Source organism: Lissotriton vulgaris, chromosome 3_1 (assembly GCF_964263255.1).
Source record: "Lissotriton vulgaris chromosome 3_1, aLisVul1.2, whole genome shotgun sequence".
In the NCBI taxonomy this organism is placed as follows: domain Eukaryota; kingdom Metazoa; phylum Chordata; class Amphibia; order Caudata; family Salamandridae; genus Lissotriton; species Lissotriton vulgaris.
The window spans coordinates 547057076-547074071 of NC_141689.1; the positions used below are offsets into that span (position 1 = coordinate 547057076).

Here is a 16996-nt window from a genome sequence, read left to right on the forward strand (position 1 = left end):
GTGGAATTAGAAAACAGCCGATACATCAAAAAGCTGTACCAGGACCCGGTGACAGGGAGGCCGCTGTTTTTTAAGAAGGTACGTGGATTAGAATCGCGAGAGAGACGCTGTAGTAATCGTGCTGCGTTAAAACAAACTGTTTACGGGTAAACTTTTAATACTCTAAATAAGGTATAAGGGTCAAATTCGGGGGAACTGTTGAAGTAATGATCCTTCGAGCTTGCAGAATGTTTGTCATAATAAGCTGAATGCTCCTCTAAGTACACCTAAGAAGAGTCAATTCTTAAGAAGGCTAACTACCAAGTGAGGTGTGATTAACATTGACTTATAGTACTCACTCTGCGGGTCGACTAACGATGAGGTATCGTCCGCCTAAGTAAAGAGAAAATTGGTACATTACGGTGCCATATCTCAAGGGGCTAAAATTCGAAACAAACGAAAGAGTATATTTGCTGTCTTAATGAAGAAGGATAATACCAAACTAGCAAGAAATGGAGACAAATAATTTGACATAATATTCGTGAAGCCGTAGTAAAAATATATATATAAGGCTTTGCAAAACAATGGTATAGATGACCTATATCTAAGGGTCGAAAGTCACAATAAAAGTGTATAAAAAAGCTTTTGAAATATAAGGTTATTATAACACCGATACTAACACGGGGTCATTTTCCAATTAGACTAAAATCCAGAATACGGACATAATACAAAAACGGCAGAAGGAAGCAAGTACCAAGTCCCTTCCATCCCTTATCGACACAACAGCCATAAGCCTCCTCCTACAAATGACTCCAAGATGGGATTGCATCTAGCTTTTTATTAAAAAGGTATTGAGGTTTTGACTTTAACAAAAGACTCATGTTTATTATACAAGTGTGTAATAGGCTAGACAAAATATCGTGTATTTCTGTCTATTTCTAGCAAATCTTTATCTGATCTTATTATCCATACGGTGGTCACCCCTGGTACAGCGAATCATACGATTAACGTAATATTTGGATTCAGGTAGGAATCCTGGCTACATAGAGACTTAAAATAGACATATGGAATATATGTAAATAAGAATTTTGAGTAAACTGTGGCATGAAACTTATTCTTTAGGTGGAACATTTTTAAAAATCCATTGCCAAAAAATGCAAGATACGCTGCTAAAAGAATAAGAAGCCGTATCATCAAGGTATTATTTATCACCTCGAATTCCTCAAATTTCGAGGTATGTTGCGATATTGTTTTGCTCAAATGTAACAGCTATCAATTATATATGTGAATTAGGCAATAAATCATGGGCCAAACGAATGCAAAAAAATGATGACCATTCTGTTGCCAGTGGGTCTCTCATAAGAAATCAGGGACGAATATTGGGTATAATCTGTGATTGGTATAAACCTCAACATTTGTATGTTATAATCATTGGAAAATGTGATCTCATAGGAGAATATAGTTAATTTGTAATTGCTAACGTCAGTACACATCAGGACTCTGTTAGAAGTGAATTTTAATTGTGGCATTTTCTTTTTAGTGATTTTAAAAAACCGTCCTGAAGAAGGTGTACCTATCTTCACAAGACACCGAAACGCTGCGTCGACTTTTGGTTTTTTATTTGTATTTTGTTGTATTATCATGTATTGTGAAGCTTGAATATGTCATTAATTTTTAGAAATAAACTGATGATTTTAATTGCTGGTGCATATTAGAGTGTTTTTAAATGTTGCATGATTCTACTATATTTTATACAGAGTTTCCAAACTGACGTTTAGCCACCATTTAGTGAAAAAACATAGTTCTAACTAGATTGTATGGTCACTCTTTAGGTCGGATACTGCCTCCCACAAACATCTTAGGCTGGCTGTATTACGACATAAGGGATATCCTTAAGCTCAGGGACTTTTTTTCCTAAGTAAACTAACTAAGCATGGGCGGAAAATCCGTTTCGCTCGCGGATTTAGCGGATTTTCGGTAAATTCGCAATCCGCGAGATTCGCGAATCTCCCGCAAAATCCGCAAATCCGCGAGCAGCGGATTTCATGGCTTGCTCGCACTGTTCGCGTGAGTTCACGGCTTCCCAGTACAACAGGGCAGGTGTTGTAACTAATTTTGCAACAATGAAAGCACTTAGCAAGTGCAAAAGATCACTAATCAGGAAGCACTAAGGAAGCAGGTGCCAGCTAAAAAAATATTCTGTGACACATTAATCAGCCCCAAATTAATTCAGGTCACTTGAGGCAGGGAAGGTGTGCTTGCGTTGCCACAATAATGTACACTGACTGGACAACCAGAGGGTGCTGTGATGAAACAGAGGGTGGCACGGGTGGGCCAGAGGGTGGCATGAGTAGTCAGAGAGTGGCAGTGGTGACAGAGAGTGGCAGTGATGAAGAAGAGTGTCCCAAACAGGCTGGACACGTAGAAACAACAAGTTCGCGAAACTTGCGACCCGACAGGTAAGTTCGCGTTTTGCGAAATTGTACAAAACCCTCGCGAACTGGCAGAAACCCGCGCGAACACAAAAAAAAAATCCGCAAATTCGCGAGAATTCGCGGATTTTGCAGATTGCGAGTTCGCAAATCCGCAAAATTCGCGAACGCGAGATTCGCAAAATTCGCCCATGCTTAAAACTAACCCCAATCCCCCGCGTACCCCTCTCCCTATACCCTTCTGCAGAGACCACTCAAGTACCCTTTTCATCCTTTCCTTTCTCCCTTTGTCTCCCTGACAGAACCCGGCTGGGTTTCCTAGTGAGTAATTTTAATTTATTTCACTTGCACGCGGCTTTCCACTCACTTGTACCACATTGAGCAATTCCAATACCAGGTAACTTTTCCAGCAACCACTCTAAGACTAAGTCTTAAACTACAATTTGGTCTTAGAATCTAAAAACATATCTCTGTCTTTCCAGATGTCCCCTACATCATAAGTCTCGAAGAGACCCTATATCCATGTTAGGTTCGAAACGCTGTCGACAATTGAGAAAAAGCAAACCTTTATTAACTGACATTCTATCATCTCATAGATGTTATGTATTTGAAAAAAGGAACGGGTCGCTTTTGTATATAACCAACTTTATTTGAAACCTGCACATATTGTTTCACAAATGTTATTTATATGCCTTGGTTCACAATTTCACTTGGGACACAATCCACAATTGTAAATACTTGTTGTAGAATTGTTTCACAAATTGTTGTGTTTTTCAATACAATTGCTATACAAACCAAACAGTGTTTTGAGTCCCTTCCTATCTGACATCCCACCTAAACTCTGTCTATACATGTAATTTTTCACTCTTATTGTATCAAATTATATTAAGTACTTTTCTCCACAGGAACCACAGTTTTTCTTAAAATACGTATGTAAGAGACGGCGCTGCAGGTTTGATAGCTCTGGCCAGTGCTGTAGGTCATGGAGGACCCCAACCAATGCCTCTTGAGTGACAAGTCACAGGTGGGGTCTCCTTAATCCAAAGGCAAACGCGCACCCAGCAAAAAACCCTGAATGATGCCACAGAAAGGTAGTCACACCACAAACAGGACTTAGGAGATTGGCCCAACGCGCCTTCCAAAATACCACAAAAATTAGATGCCACATGTAGTTAAGAAGCCTCAGCCAACCAGGACACCACATGCATACAGCACAAGGTGATCACATGCCACCACAGCAGACATCTGGACACGAACACACTGGTCTTCACTAGCTTTACCCGAGGTCGAGAGCCACCTGTGTCCCCTTATCTGATGTTTTTCTAGTTATGTATGACTATGATGCCTTTTAAAGGATGGCAAAGTGTTTTATTGTACCCCCCCCACCCCCCCCCCCCAAAATATATATATATATATGTGCGGCCCAAACTTCTGTACTTTGAGACTGTCTTAGACATGCCTCTGTTGATTCTCTCCTGGCTGCTGCATTTAATTAGACCAACTTGTTCCAGTTTCGCCAAATGCCTCTTGTCTTTTCATCTATTTAAGGTAAAATCTTATTCATGCAACAGATAAACAAAGCAAAAAACAGAGGCAATAAGCAAGGCAGACAGGAAAACAATGGCAATAAAATGCAACCAGAAAAAAGAGTGAGAGGGGTATGATAGAGAAAGAGAGAAAGAGAGAGAGAGAGAGAGAGAGAGAGAGAGAGAGAGAGAGAGGGAGTGAGGGAGAGCGTGTGTCAGTAGAGAGAAGCTTCCGGAGAACCAGGCAGGGACTTCACAGCACAGGAGTGGGCTACGGAAGAGCTTTGCCTGGTGGGAGGACAAGACTCAGGTTATTCCTATGTGCCGGCCAGGAAACACCCTTTATACAAGCACAAACAATAGCCTTTGAATGAAAATGTGGAATTTCAGATGTAAATTCACGAACTGAGTTTAAAGTTACATTGAGTTACTAGCCTGGGTTTAGCGTGACCTTGGGTTAGTTGCCTGCTAGTGAGGATGAGATCCTTACCTTTCTAGTCCGCAATAAGAGGACTCTGGTACTGTTTTCACTCACCTGAATTTTGGGACTTCTGACCAACTCCTGAACTGCAGCTGGAGTGCTCTCGTTGACTGTATTTCTATTTGTGCTGTGATTTTGTTGATTGTTTGTGCAATCTGTGACTTTACTCTGCCTCATCTTATATTCTATGGTCGCATGTGAAGCCTTCCCTGTGATGGGGTTTTGTAGGAGATCAACCTTGAAGTTTTTCACGCAATTTAACAGATATTTAGGGATTCTCAACTAGGAACCTTTGGAATAAACCAATCTGATAAAGATACTCAAGTAGTTTTTTAACTGATGATATGTTTCCTATCAAATAACATTTAAAACATACCAAAATCTCCTGATATATCTTCGAACATAACGTGCAGGTCACTGAGATCCAGAACCTTAAGTGATTGAAAGCGAGGCAGTGCTGCACCTAGAAAAATGTAACACCAGACATCACATTAGGTAGGAAATAAACAAAATTACATGATTGCATTACAGAGACTGCAAGTAGAATGACAAGCCGGCTTTAAGTCATAAGAAAACTATGGACCTGATTCCAAAGAACAAAAAACGTGCACATTTACCCCTCTTGGTTAGCACCTGCATTTGGAGTAATTTCTTTCTTTTTAATTCAGAGAGAAGCAGTCACTGTTTCATATGAGTATCTCTGGAATTCACTGATGAATTCTAAGGTCCCCAAATGCAAAAGCATTCTATCATGTGTAAATGTAAAAATTTACATTTACAGTGCATACAACTTTGCAAAAGAGCATTAACGTATTAATCCATTTGGTAACTTTGAAGCAAACCCAAACTGTTGAATAAGTCTTTTGTTACTCTGAGTATAAGGTTTATTTACTATTTTAGAACAACAGTACAATACACACAAATTAAAAAGCACTGATACTGACAGATAATGCAGAGATTTTTCCTATTCTGAGGCAACACTTTTATTGCATCAGATCATTGGGAAACCACTCACAACTTAATAAAATCCTTTCAGCCAAACACCGTCATATTTCCTCTGAATGAGCCTTCGCTGGCTCTACGGTTGGAATTCTTAGACCAACAGCTTCGAGGACATTAGGCTATCGGTCTAAATACTTCAGACCAACATCTCTATTTAGGATGTATGTTTTGACATATTTTATTTGTGTTTGGGACTTCCAAGGAAAACCCGTGTGGTCCTCAGCAGAAAAAAATAAAATTGGCCCCCACACGCTTGGAGAGAACTCCCAGGGTGCCACGTCTATTAGTTTTTAGGTCTCGCATAGCCTTGCAGTGCAACGCACTGCCATCGCTTTGCGAGGAATGCAGTATACACTTTGGCTGGGGGAAGCTCCGCCCACTTTCCATCCATAATTTTCATGGCTGCAATCATAAATTCAGCCTTGTGATCGGTTATTGGCTTCTTAGTCCCGCCTCCTGACAGCCATCAGTTTTGTTCTTACTAGACTATTAGCCCCTTTACTTTGAACATTATTTGGTTCCCCTACTTCTCCCTATTCCCTCCTGCAGTCCATAATTCTTTTCACCACAACCACCCCCTACCCCCTTCCATTTGTGCCTTCTTTAATGACTGCACTTCTGTTTAAAATGCAATAGGGCTCGGGTAAATACGAGTCCTATAGCATTTTCAGTGCTTGTTTGTTTTCTGATTGGTGGCTGAATTTGCACTCTTTGTCTCGCATGCGTGGGATGCCTTACATCATACCTATGCGAGACAAAACAGTGACGATTCACTGTGGGAGGCAGAGACAGCACAAGCAGAGAAGAAGCAGCCGGCCTGGCCAGCCACCGATAGGCACTGCTAGTTTACTCTCCCTCCCGTTGTCCATGCCTTCAGGCTTGTTTTGTATACTTTAGCAGTACAGACATAAGCAGAGTAAGGGTTTGAAAATAAGGTGAGGAAACCAGCACTTATAGCTTTGCTCTCCTGTTTCTTCCTCCCGTCTAACAAAGTGAAGCTGGCAATTAGCTCCATTCTGTTTTGGCAGTAATTAGCAGGCCATGATCTATCAGTGTGTGGCCTGCAGCTCCTAATGCAGATGTGCTGCGTGGTAGAGAGCACGAGGTCAGGCCGGGGCTCTTATCAGTGAGCGATTATGACAGAAATGACTGATCGCTCTCTGCGTCACACCACCCTGGGTGGCGGGGCGGCTTGCACTCCGGCGGGAGGAGGGCTTAGCAGTGTTGTCGCAGGGGAGTAGGGGGTCTGCACAGAGACGTATAATGCAGTGGTCAGATACTGAGCAGAGTCCCAGCAAGATAGCACTGCCATACACAACAGAGGCGCAACTACAGCCAAATTTCGGTGTGGGGGACGGGTAGCCAAGAATTTTTTTGGGGGGGGAGGGGGGCTGAATCTTTAAGAAACATGCAGAGTAGAGCTGCAGGGGCTCTTAGAATGGGTAAAACAACAGCAAGGCCTCATTAACATGCAAATGGTCTTTTAAAGATGTGTGAAGTGCTCGGGTGCGGCTGTGTGTGTGTGCCCGGGAAGCTGTCTCGTCCTGTGCTGCCACACATGACGGGGGCGCTGAAGCCCTTTGAGTCTAATGGGTGTTGTGCGCCTGATACACAATGTGAAACACTAAATGGTGAACCATGACGTCACAAGGAGAGACAGTGCTCTGAGACACAGTGCCACAGTGAGCTGTTTTGTACGACGAGATACAGTTCCAATGTTGTAGCATCTAATCACGATAAGAAAATCTACTGAAGTGCCAATCTCGGAGTGAGAGGTGCCACTGTGCACGTCATTTGACAGATCAGTACAATTTCACAGTGGCGCACACTGTACAGAGAAGAGTGGGTCAGTCACTCTGAGAAGTAGTGTACAGAGGTAACACAGCACTGTGAAGAGATTGTCGATGTTTCAGCGCGAGTTATCGCACAGAGAGCGCAATATGCTTCGGAAAGGTATAGTGCTTCTCATTCCCCACGCAGGCCAAAAAAGTAGCAGGCACCTGCTTCGGGCTACTCAAATCGATGAGAAAGATCCTGCCCCTCCTTCCACCCACATCGCAAAGGCTTCTCATCCAAGGCCTCATACTGTCCAGGCTGGACTATAGCAATGCTATATACCTGGGCGCACCAGAAGCAACCCTAAACAAACTGCAGAAAATTCAAAATGCTGCAGCCCGGATCCTCACGCATACTCCTGCCAGAGCTTCAGCTAAACCTGCTCTGAAGCTCCTTCACTGGATACCTCAGGGTGACTACGCGCTCTATAAATTTTTTTAATAATAATAATAATAATAATAATAATAATAATAATAATAATATAACCGGTTATAGTGTGAATATATGTAATAATTCACTAAGAGACATTGTATAAAGAGCTACACTGTTGAAGTGAAGGTTACAGATACTGCACACAGAGCTGCAATGTTTTAGTGAATAATACTGCACAGTGGGGAGCGGGGCTCAGAGAGGCACAGCGCCTCAACAAAAGATACTAAAGAGAGCTGCAGGGATTGACAATGTGCCAAGAGGTACCATGCTTCGGAAAGGTATAGTGCTTCAGTGAAGTACGCTGAAGTGAGTGGTGAGTATGGAGCTTTAATGAGCTACACTGAAAAGAGACGTAATGTCCAACGAGATACAGTGCTTCAGAGCGGTAACGCACTTCACTTACACATACTGTACACAGAGCTGCGACGTTTCAGCGAGTTTTAGTGTACAGAGACGTGCATTTTCTTCATTAGAACATATTGAAGGAAAGTGCTTTAAATGGGCAGGTAATGTTTGGAACGGAGTACCTGCACTACTTTAATTTAACGGCACTTCTCAGAAGCAAACAGGTACTCTAGATCATTAGTACCTGCACTTCTATATGTCCCTTTAAAGCACTGTTGAAGCGATGTAAGGCTTCAGTGAGATATAGTGCTCAGAGAAGCACAGTGCGACAGAGGTCCCATGCTACATTCAGAGAGCTGCAGTGTTTTAGTGAGTAATAATGTGCCAATAGGTATAGTGCTTCAATGAAAGGTCCTGAAGGGACTGTAGTGTTTCTTCTAAAATGAATGGTTTTATTCTTATACCGTACCGCCCATAACCCCTTATGTGTTCAGTAATTATAATGCGTGCACTGATTAATTGACAATTTAAATTGACTTTGCAAGGATAAAAGACCAAGTTAACCCTATTTGTCTTCCCTAACCTCAATATTAGTAGATTAGTCTTGTGGAGCTGGTGATGTGTTGATGACCAATCTTGGAAGGATGAAGACCGAGTCATTCCTGTCTGTCATCTTTTTCTCCCTCACAGGTTGTCGTTGCTCCCCTCTCCCTCTGCTTAATTTGAGCCACTGGTTGCAGCAACCAGGATAATGTGCTAGATGGATGCATATTTATACGGTCCCAAATGCAAGACCAATTGCATTGCAAATGCTTGTTTGTTTTTGCTAGCTGTGTTTTGGGGGTAAATATGAACGTAGGAAAAAACGAAGAAGCAGGGAGCTAAGTGGGAAAAGCATTCAGCTGGAAGGAAACAAAGCTATTGGATGACAGGAACATGGAGGAGATGCAGAGTGGTTTGCGTGCAATCAGAGACTATTATTATGACCTATGTTACACAGAATAATAACCACTTTTCCAGAAAAGGTGTCTTGCCAGTTACTAACCAGTTTTACTATCAGACGCACAAATCCGCTCAAAATGAAGAGCCTACACAAATGGGTGAAAAATATGAATAAGATGAAGGGATGTGGACAAATAGAAAGCCAGACCCACCAGTAACAGGGCCCAATTAACTTTGTTAATGAATCCCCACTGTGACGCCTGTTCGCATACTTAAAAACGCAAACATTGAGACGTTTCAGTGTTGCTTCTTAATGTATGTGTAAGTGAACAAATTCAACATTCGCAGTCATTTTGAAAAGTGTTAATAACCATGGGTGGATATGGTTGTTTTGGATAGCACTTATCACAATATTGTGAACGCATGTGCAGGGAAGCTGGCTCTGTATATACTATACCTAAATAAGGTATAGTGTGCACAGAGTCCAGGGTGTCCACAAGGATATAGCAGAGGCTAAATTATGTAAGGACTAACATTTCTCTCTGTGGTGTTGTGGGCGAGCAGTTCGGCTTATCCAGAGGGTGTGTTAAGCATTTATTGTATTCACTCAATCAGGACTGACAGCACGCACTCAGAGACTGAATCTAGACCAATTAGGTAAGTATAAAAACAAGCATTTGCAATGCAATAGTCTTGCATTTGCTAGAGTTTAATCTTTTGGCAAGTATATCTGTTTTGATAATTAACATATAAATAAAAGGCATTGTCATTAGCAATGCCAGTAGCTCAAACTCTTGTAAATGTGAGACCTATTTCACTTCAAAGAAGCGGCCTCCATTGTCCGGGGCTCGTCGGAAAGTGAAAGCACGCATGGCGCGCTGAATGTTACAGAAAAGCATGTGGTGCGTTTAGTAGGATAAACTCATTAAAGAAAATAGTGTTTACAGACTAAATAAGACTTACCGTGTATCAACAGAAGTAAAAGGGCCAGTCATCATGGGAGGTTACAAATGAAGACAAGGCGGTACTAAGGAGGGACTAACAAGCCTATTAACTAGTCAGAAGCCAGCATTTATGAAGGACAATGACACAAGCCAATGACAAATATGGGGGCGGAGTGGTGCCGTGTAGAGCATCCCATGTGCTGCCCAGGCTCTGCCTAAAAATAACAGTAACTCTCATGAGAGTTAATTGTATTATGCATGGAAAAATATCCAATTTTACTCACCCCTTAAGGGATGTCACGAATGACGGCAGAAAATGTGCCAGATGTTTATATTTGTCTGAAGTCCTAGAGAAACATGTTGTGAAATCCCTGTATCATGTCCGGGAAGTGAGTAAAGCAGATGCTGGTATGCGACTATTCCTTAATATTAGCATTTTCGATCCAACACTTACTTGTGCTTTCAAAATTGAAATTATACTTGCGCCCATTAGGAGATGAGTTCAAATTGCATTCTTTCCCAGTCTGCACGTGCAATTGCATTAAGTTATAACAGATAGTAATTGCCCATATAGTCCTTTGTGCAAACAGTAATAGTGTTATAAAAACAGTACACTGCTTCCTCATTTACATTCTCCATTTATTTACACATAGGTTTAAATCAGTCCCAAATACCATCTGGAGCATAACAATGGCATTTGCACCAAGGGTATTTGCAGCTGTTTTTTCCTGTCAGTAAATTGGCTTTTAATCGTTTTACAGACTCCAGGGCAACTACGAAAATCAGTTTTTGCGCCAAAGGTTTGCAGTTTTTTGGATCAGGTTAAAGTCAGGTATCTTCACAAGTTGTAGGCATTGGCCTATCTCTACAGTGGTTTTGGACCCTTAAGAATCAGGCCCTCTATGACCAACATAAGCCAGATACATTTTAGACTCAAAGCTCTTACACAAAGCTATCCAGCGGAAGTTTTTCCATTACAGGCTATAATAAGGTATGTTCTGTTAGCAGCAAGTGCATAGGGCAGTAATATCCACATAGGCCCCGGGGAGTGGATCCACGCGCTGCTGGACCTATGGTGAATCTCATGGATGTAGTCAGTGGATATCCTTAGAATCTGCCATGGATCTAGTCATGCTGCAACTAAAGTGGACACTGGACACCCAAGGTTAGGGTAGTGTGTCATTACAATCCAATCAAATAACTATCTTAGCCGTTATGATGGGTTTGTGATATCAGGGGATAGGTTGTATATGTTTAGGTTAGGAGCCTGCCCAACAATAGCAAGTATTTCTGCTTGTATTTGTATATATTATAAATGCACATTAAGAGCACAGGGACGGACGGGCATCTTGATGAAAGCTAGAGACCCCTGGGATGTAAATGATAGACTGAACCATTGTAGTTTTCTCAGATCAAATATCTCTTTAGGTATCTCTTTAGGTTTTTAATCTCACCAGGGACCTGGAGAATAAAGGTCTAATGGAGGATACCCTTGGTATTGTGTGGAATAATTGTAATTTTTCATAGCACACCTACTGAAATTATCTGATATCTCCTCCATTTCTTAAAATATAATAGTATCAAAAGGGAGGACAATGCATCATTGTTTCCTCTCTCCATAGCAGTGAATACATTTAATGGCGGCACCAGACATGGGATCAGGTCAGAGCCTTGCTGATTAAAACAGAGGGTCAATTATTCTCTTTACCACACACCCGAAAATAGAGGACCCCAGACTCTGGCTGCAGGTTAGAGCCACATGTCAGTATAACCCAGAGTAGAGCTGTCATTAAAATAGAGTACCCCTGAGAGCGGCATCAGCTCAGGACTACTGTGGCATCTAAACCAATGACCTTAGTGACCAGCAGGCTGTGGAGGATAGCAATGAATCGTGGCTGTCAGAGAACCCTCAGCAAATTTTAGAATGATCATCAGGGCCAGCTTTAGGGCAGTACAACAGGTGCGGCGCACTGCGCGATTAGCTGGGGGGGGGCACTAACATTAGAGGGGTGTTTAGCAATAACTTACTATTTAAAAGCTGCTGATGAAGAGTTCTTTTGTGCATCCAGATTTCAGGCAGCAATAAAAATGTCAAGATAACTCTTGTGATTAATGTTCCTGCTAGAGAGGGAGATGGGTGCTTTGTTTATTGGCAGTTCTGACTCGCCATAAAGTAGCACAGAGGGTTAACATGCCTTCTGCAAAGAACAGATGTTTATTTAATGTAGATAGCTGACCGCAATAGTAAAGCCACCCTTTACTAGTGCTTTTAAAAAAAATGAAATGGATGTGAGAGAGGTGTTAGGGAGAGATGAGGGGCAGTTTTGCAGGGTGGTAGTCAGAGAATCTGAGGAGGCAGTTATGGGGTGGGGTGGGGGGGGACTAAAAAAGAGTGTCACACCAGGCGCCACCAGCACAAAAGCCGACCCTGGGACTAATCATTTTGCCATACACCATTAGCTCAGTGAGGAAATGAACATTTTCAGGGCTATCAACCAAACATTTTAAGAGCACCCATCCCCCGGTAAATTTCAGCAAAAGGCTATCAACATTTCTCTCAGGCTGGCCGTCTCTCAATAAAGCAAGACCTTGGGCTGAGAGAGGTCTTTTGAGAAAGAGAGCAGCCCCAGGAAGCAAGTTAACGAAAGCAGAAATGAAGCTCTTTCTTTTGCAATTGTGAAGTGTGATGAAAACAAAGATTTCTATAGGATTAGAATAAATTCAGACACTTGGTGAAGCGAAAATTATAAATATTCACTGAAACTGCGGCTGGCTTGGATCTGCAATTAAAAGTCATTCCATAATGTGAGCTTCCGTGTCTTTAATGAAATCTAGATTCTCTAGGCATGTTAATAGGAGAATCGCAATTTCCACACATTATTTTCCTTACACTGTGCTGACTTAAATGAAAGTGCACCACAAGGCCATGCTTTATTAATACATTTCTCACAGTGTGCGCCAAAGTGCCCCACTGCCTGCACGCCACACCTTCACCCATCTCCTGAACCCAATTGATGGCTGCACCCCCCTTCGTCCCCCACTCTGAATCCTGTTCCTGCACCACAGCCCCTGCAGAGATATGGCAGGTGTCATAAGCATATCTCCATGTGAATCCTTCCAATCCATGTATTCTCTCCATCAAAAGAACAGGATATGAAGGTGCGTGACTATTTTACAGCAAATAAAGAAACAAATTTAGGAACAATTGGACAAATTTGCGTTCGTCATGTCAAAGATTTCTGGCCGCAATGTTACTTTACAGCACTCCCTGCGTACACAGCACTTAGCTACATGCTGCACTCATGGCTGCGGCATCTTTTACTGAAGTATAGTAATTTAAAAATTACATGCTACGAAATCTCCTGTGTTGCATGATTGCAACCAACAATTCTGGAATTACTGTAATAAAGACATCCAGACATGTACCATTTAGAATGAGGGTGCCTTTTCAAACCTTTCATCGGCATAATGACGAATAGCAGGATTATAAACATTCACATTCCGAAGCGCTTTAGGAAATTGTGCAGCTCATCTAGGCGCCAGAAGACCAACTGCGGGCTGACATTTACATTGAAAGCATCTGCCCTATGGTGATAACGTGATTTAGAGCACGCACAGGACTAAAGATCGCTTGGCAACATTAAGTAAACAAGCTCAGCTCGGCTCCTCTGTCAGGCTACAAAAAATAAAGCGTTTCTGACAAAGAAAGCTCCACTCAAAAACACATAAAACACAAAAGCGGACAAATACAGTGGTTAGGCGCTGCTGCTTCCGGACTAAACGGAAGTGAGTATCGGATAAACAGCCAGTAAAAAGCCAGCTAACAAGACTAATGCCAACGTTAAACGAATGGAAACTGACAGGAGAAAGTACTCCGAGCTTCACCCAACATACAGATTGCTTGATGTCTCGGAGAGACAGCACATGCGCGCTGCCTAGGCGAGACCTAAAAAGGTATACTTATCTTTTATTTTTAGAAACAAGCAGGACTTGGCACAGGTATGTAAGATATACTCTTAAAAGCAAGACATGCTGTTGTGGTTGAATTTACAATTGTTACAGATTGGTGTTGGTTCGAAAAGCAGGCTTCATTACACAGCAATTACTTTTAGAGTCCTTTTAGATTACTTCTAGATTACTTTGTCTACTGGGGTGGTATGCCTGGATACCACACCGAGGGATCTCACTATACAAGGTAAGACTTTTATTGGTTTAAGTTATAATGTCTTTTTCCTCTATACAAAACAACAGTTCAACACGTACAATGTTTTAGGGCATAAATCTCATAACATAGGTTGCTATGGGAGAAAAATGGTTCTGGGTTTAACAGGTAAATAAACGTCTCACAAGTAGGAGTTTTTGGGGGTTAGGACCAAGGTTCTCCAAGGTCTTGGTAGGCACTCCAGTTGCACCACAAGTTCGTAAACTCAGTTTGCGTGCCTAAATTAAACTCAGTTAGTTGAATAAGGGAAGATGGATATGAAGCTATTTAGCTGTTACCCACTAAATGGTGAGGAAGGAAATGATATGGCCAGGGGGTATTTAAAGATTACAAATCCTTAGATAGATCCCTGTATCCCTTTATTCGCGGAACTGTGAGGGATATTAAAATATTAAACTAGGGGGGTCCACAGGAATATGATGGTCTTAGGACCATAATGGAAGTTATGTGTGAAGATGAGGTCGGAAATATCTGCCACATGTATAACAGCCAGACTGCAGATGAGAATCATGCATTTCAGTTGAGCAGTGGTGTCAGCTGAGGGAGACTTTGTAATGTTAATACGCTTAAGATTGGCTTTGTTTACGACTCTAGCGCTGTGTCTAGGTTCTCTGTGTGGATTAGCAGTAATAGTTTGGATTTGGCCCAAAGTGTCTGTGTTGGTATTGTTAGTAGTGTTATAAGTAAGTAGCAGGGCGTGAATGTCACTATCACCTAGTCGCTTGTTCAGACTCATGGGCCGAGAGAGGGTGTTAGTGCTGGGAATTGTTCTCCAACTCTGGTGAGGAGAGGAAGAGAGGTGAAAAGCCAGCCTATTTGTTGTTTTCAAAAAAGACCAAGCATTGCAAATACGGTGTAAAACTGAACAATTCCTATAGAGAGGTAATGAACCCATTATGTACTGGTAAACCTAATTACCCTGATTCAGGTCCTCCTCGTCCTAGTCAATGAGTCTCCCTCCCTCACTTCTGGTTTTACACCTCTTTGTCTAGAATTGCTATTGCAGGAATGGCAGAGGGAGGCAGGAGCTTTTAACCTAAGAAAAATAATAAAAGGACTATCATGTAGATATGCCTTCCTGGGGGGTAGGAGCCCCTCACTAAGTAATGAATGGGACGAGGAGGCCCTGAATGGGGGTAACAACGTTTACCGAAAATAATGGGTTCATTCCAATTGAGAGTTGTGCTTGAGGCACGATGACTGCAGCCTTACTTGAAATGTGCCTTACCCGAAGCTATGGTCCTGGATGCCATCAAAACCTGATCTTTAGTTGGACTCAACATTGGACAGGACATCTCATATTCTAGGGTGTCTCTTTGAGCAAACCTCCCACTACTTAGGAAAGCAGGCATTTGACAAGCAGTCAGGATAGGTTATTTGAAGTTCAAGCTCACCCCTAATTGAATGCTTTACCTGGGGCATCTGCATATGTGCCCTTTAAAGCCTGAGGTGTGGAAGAAAAAGAAACTTGCACTTTCCCCTGCCAGGGCTGTTGTACCAGTCAGGACTTCGATGGGAATGGCAATGTATAATTATGTTATGCTAGGACAGCAGCCAATGAAGAGTCTGCTTCTTTCATGATCATCTAGAATCAGCCAGGATTCGGCCTTATCTGCACAGATAATGCAATGACTTTACCAATCTAGTTGTAGTGTGGCAAAGAGACCCATTTTTGATTTTAGTACCATAACCTATGGGCTTCCGAAGCTTTACTGACTAGGAACTAAATCCCCTTGACTGGCTTATGCTCTTATTCTTCACATTGTCACACATTTCCAAATTGTGGGTGGATGTGCCAGAAAGCCCCCTAAATCCCCAATTACTTGTGAAAATAAAGGATGGGCTGGGACTGAGACCTACCAATAGATTTATGGAAAAATATTTGCTGAGACCTGGTGTTTGAGAATCAAACATTCAGGTATTTTTTCCACAGTCTAACTCTTCAGGACCACCTGCATCTTGCCTTGGTTGCTGACCTTGTAGTAATACTACTGTTAGATAACACTGATTGTGATATTGTTGTGTGGGACAGCCCATTCAGGCCACAGAACCTCATGTTGGGTACTGGGTCATTTCAACCCAATGGGTACCTCAGGAGAAATCACTGGATAAGGATGCTTCACCTCAGTGCAGGACTGATTAGGACAATGCTGCAGAGTTGGACAAATGAAGAATTAAGAAAGGTGCCAAAGAAGGCTCAGATGGTACGGAAGGGCAGGCCCTCGAATTAGAAAGAACGTCAAGGGAGACCTCAGAAAAACCTTAGGGGACTGGCATAATCTCCCAGTGCCAGATCTCACCCAGACGTGGGCCACAAAGAAGACATCGTGATAAACAGAATCTCTTGGAATATATATATTGCTTTACTTCCATAAAATCTTGACATTCAGAAAATTCCATCTCTAAACAGTGCCCTCCACTGAAGCAGAATGTAGGGTTTAGCAGAAACTGCACAAAGTAAGGACGATGAGTGTCAGAGGCAGGAAACCAGTTTGATTTTGCCACATGAAACCTAGATATGCGTTCTAATTAGCTCTGTGGACTATGTCCCTAAATGCTGACATCTGACCCAATTTGAGGTTCCGGTATTCTCCTAAACTGGGTAATAAAGGACTGAATCAATCTCTGTTGAAAATGTTTAGGTCTTTAGTTCCTACAGTTTAGTCAGAGAATGAAAGAGCATGGCTCAAGCCATTATTTATCTCTGTGAGGCAGGAATAAAGAGATAAAAGGATAAACAGTGCATGACCTTCTTCAGATAACAGGGACCTCCAATGGCCAATCCCTCTTGGGTTTCTCTCAGTGATATTGTGTAAGGAGGTACCGGGAAAGGACAAAATGAAAGTGAATACAAT

At 42.1% G+C, this 16996-nt stretch overlaps 1 protein-coding gene across 1 annotated transcript in view; it reads right to left on the reverse strand.

Moving 5' to 3' along the window:
• The window catches only part of LOC147726768 (baculoviral IAP repeat-containing protein 1-like), a 1009320-nt gene that overhangs the window by 148074 nt on the left and 844250 nt on the right, over positions 1 to 16996 (reverse strand). Inside the window, exon 9 of the mRNA XM_086960810.1 lies at positions 4795 to 4881. Within this exon, the coding sequence (XP_086816936.1) occupies positions 4795 to 4881 (87 nt within the window). The remainder of the gene's footprint in view (positions 1 to 4794; positions 4882 to 16996) is intronic.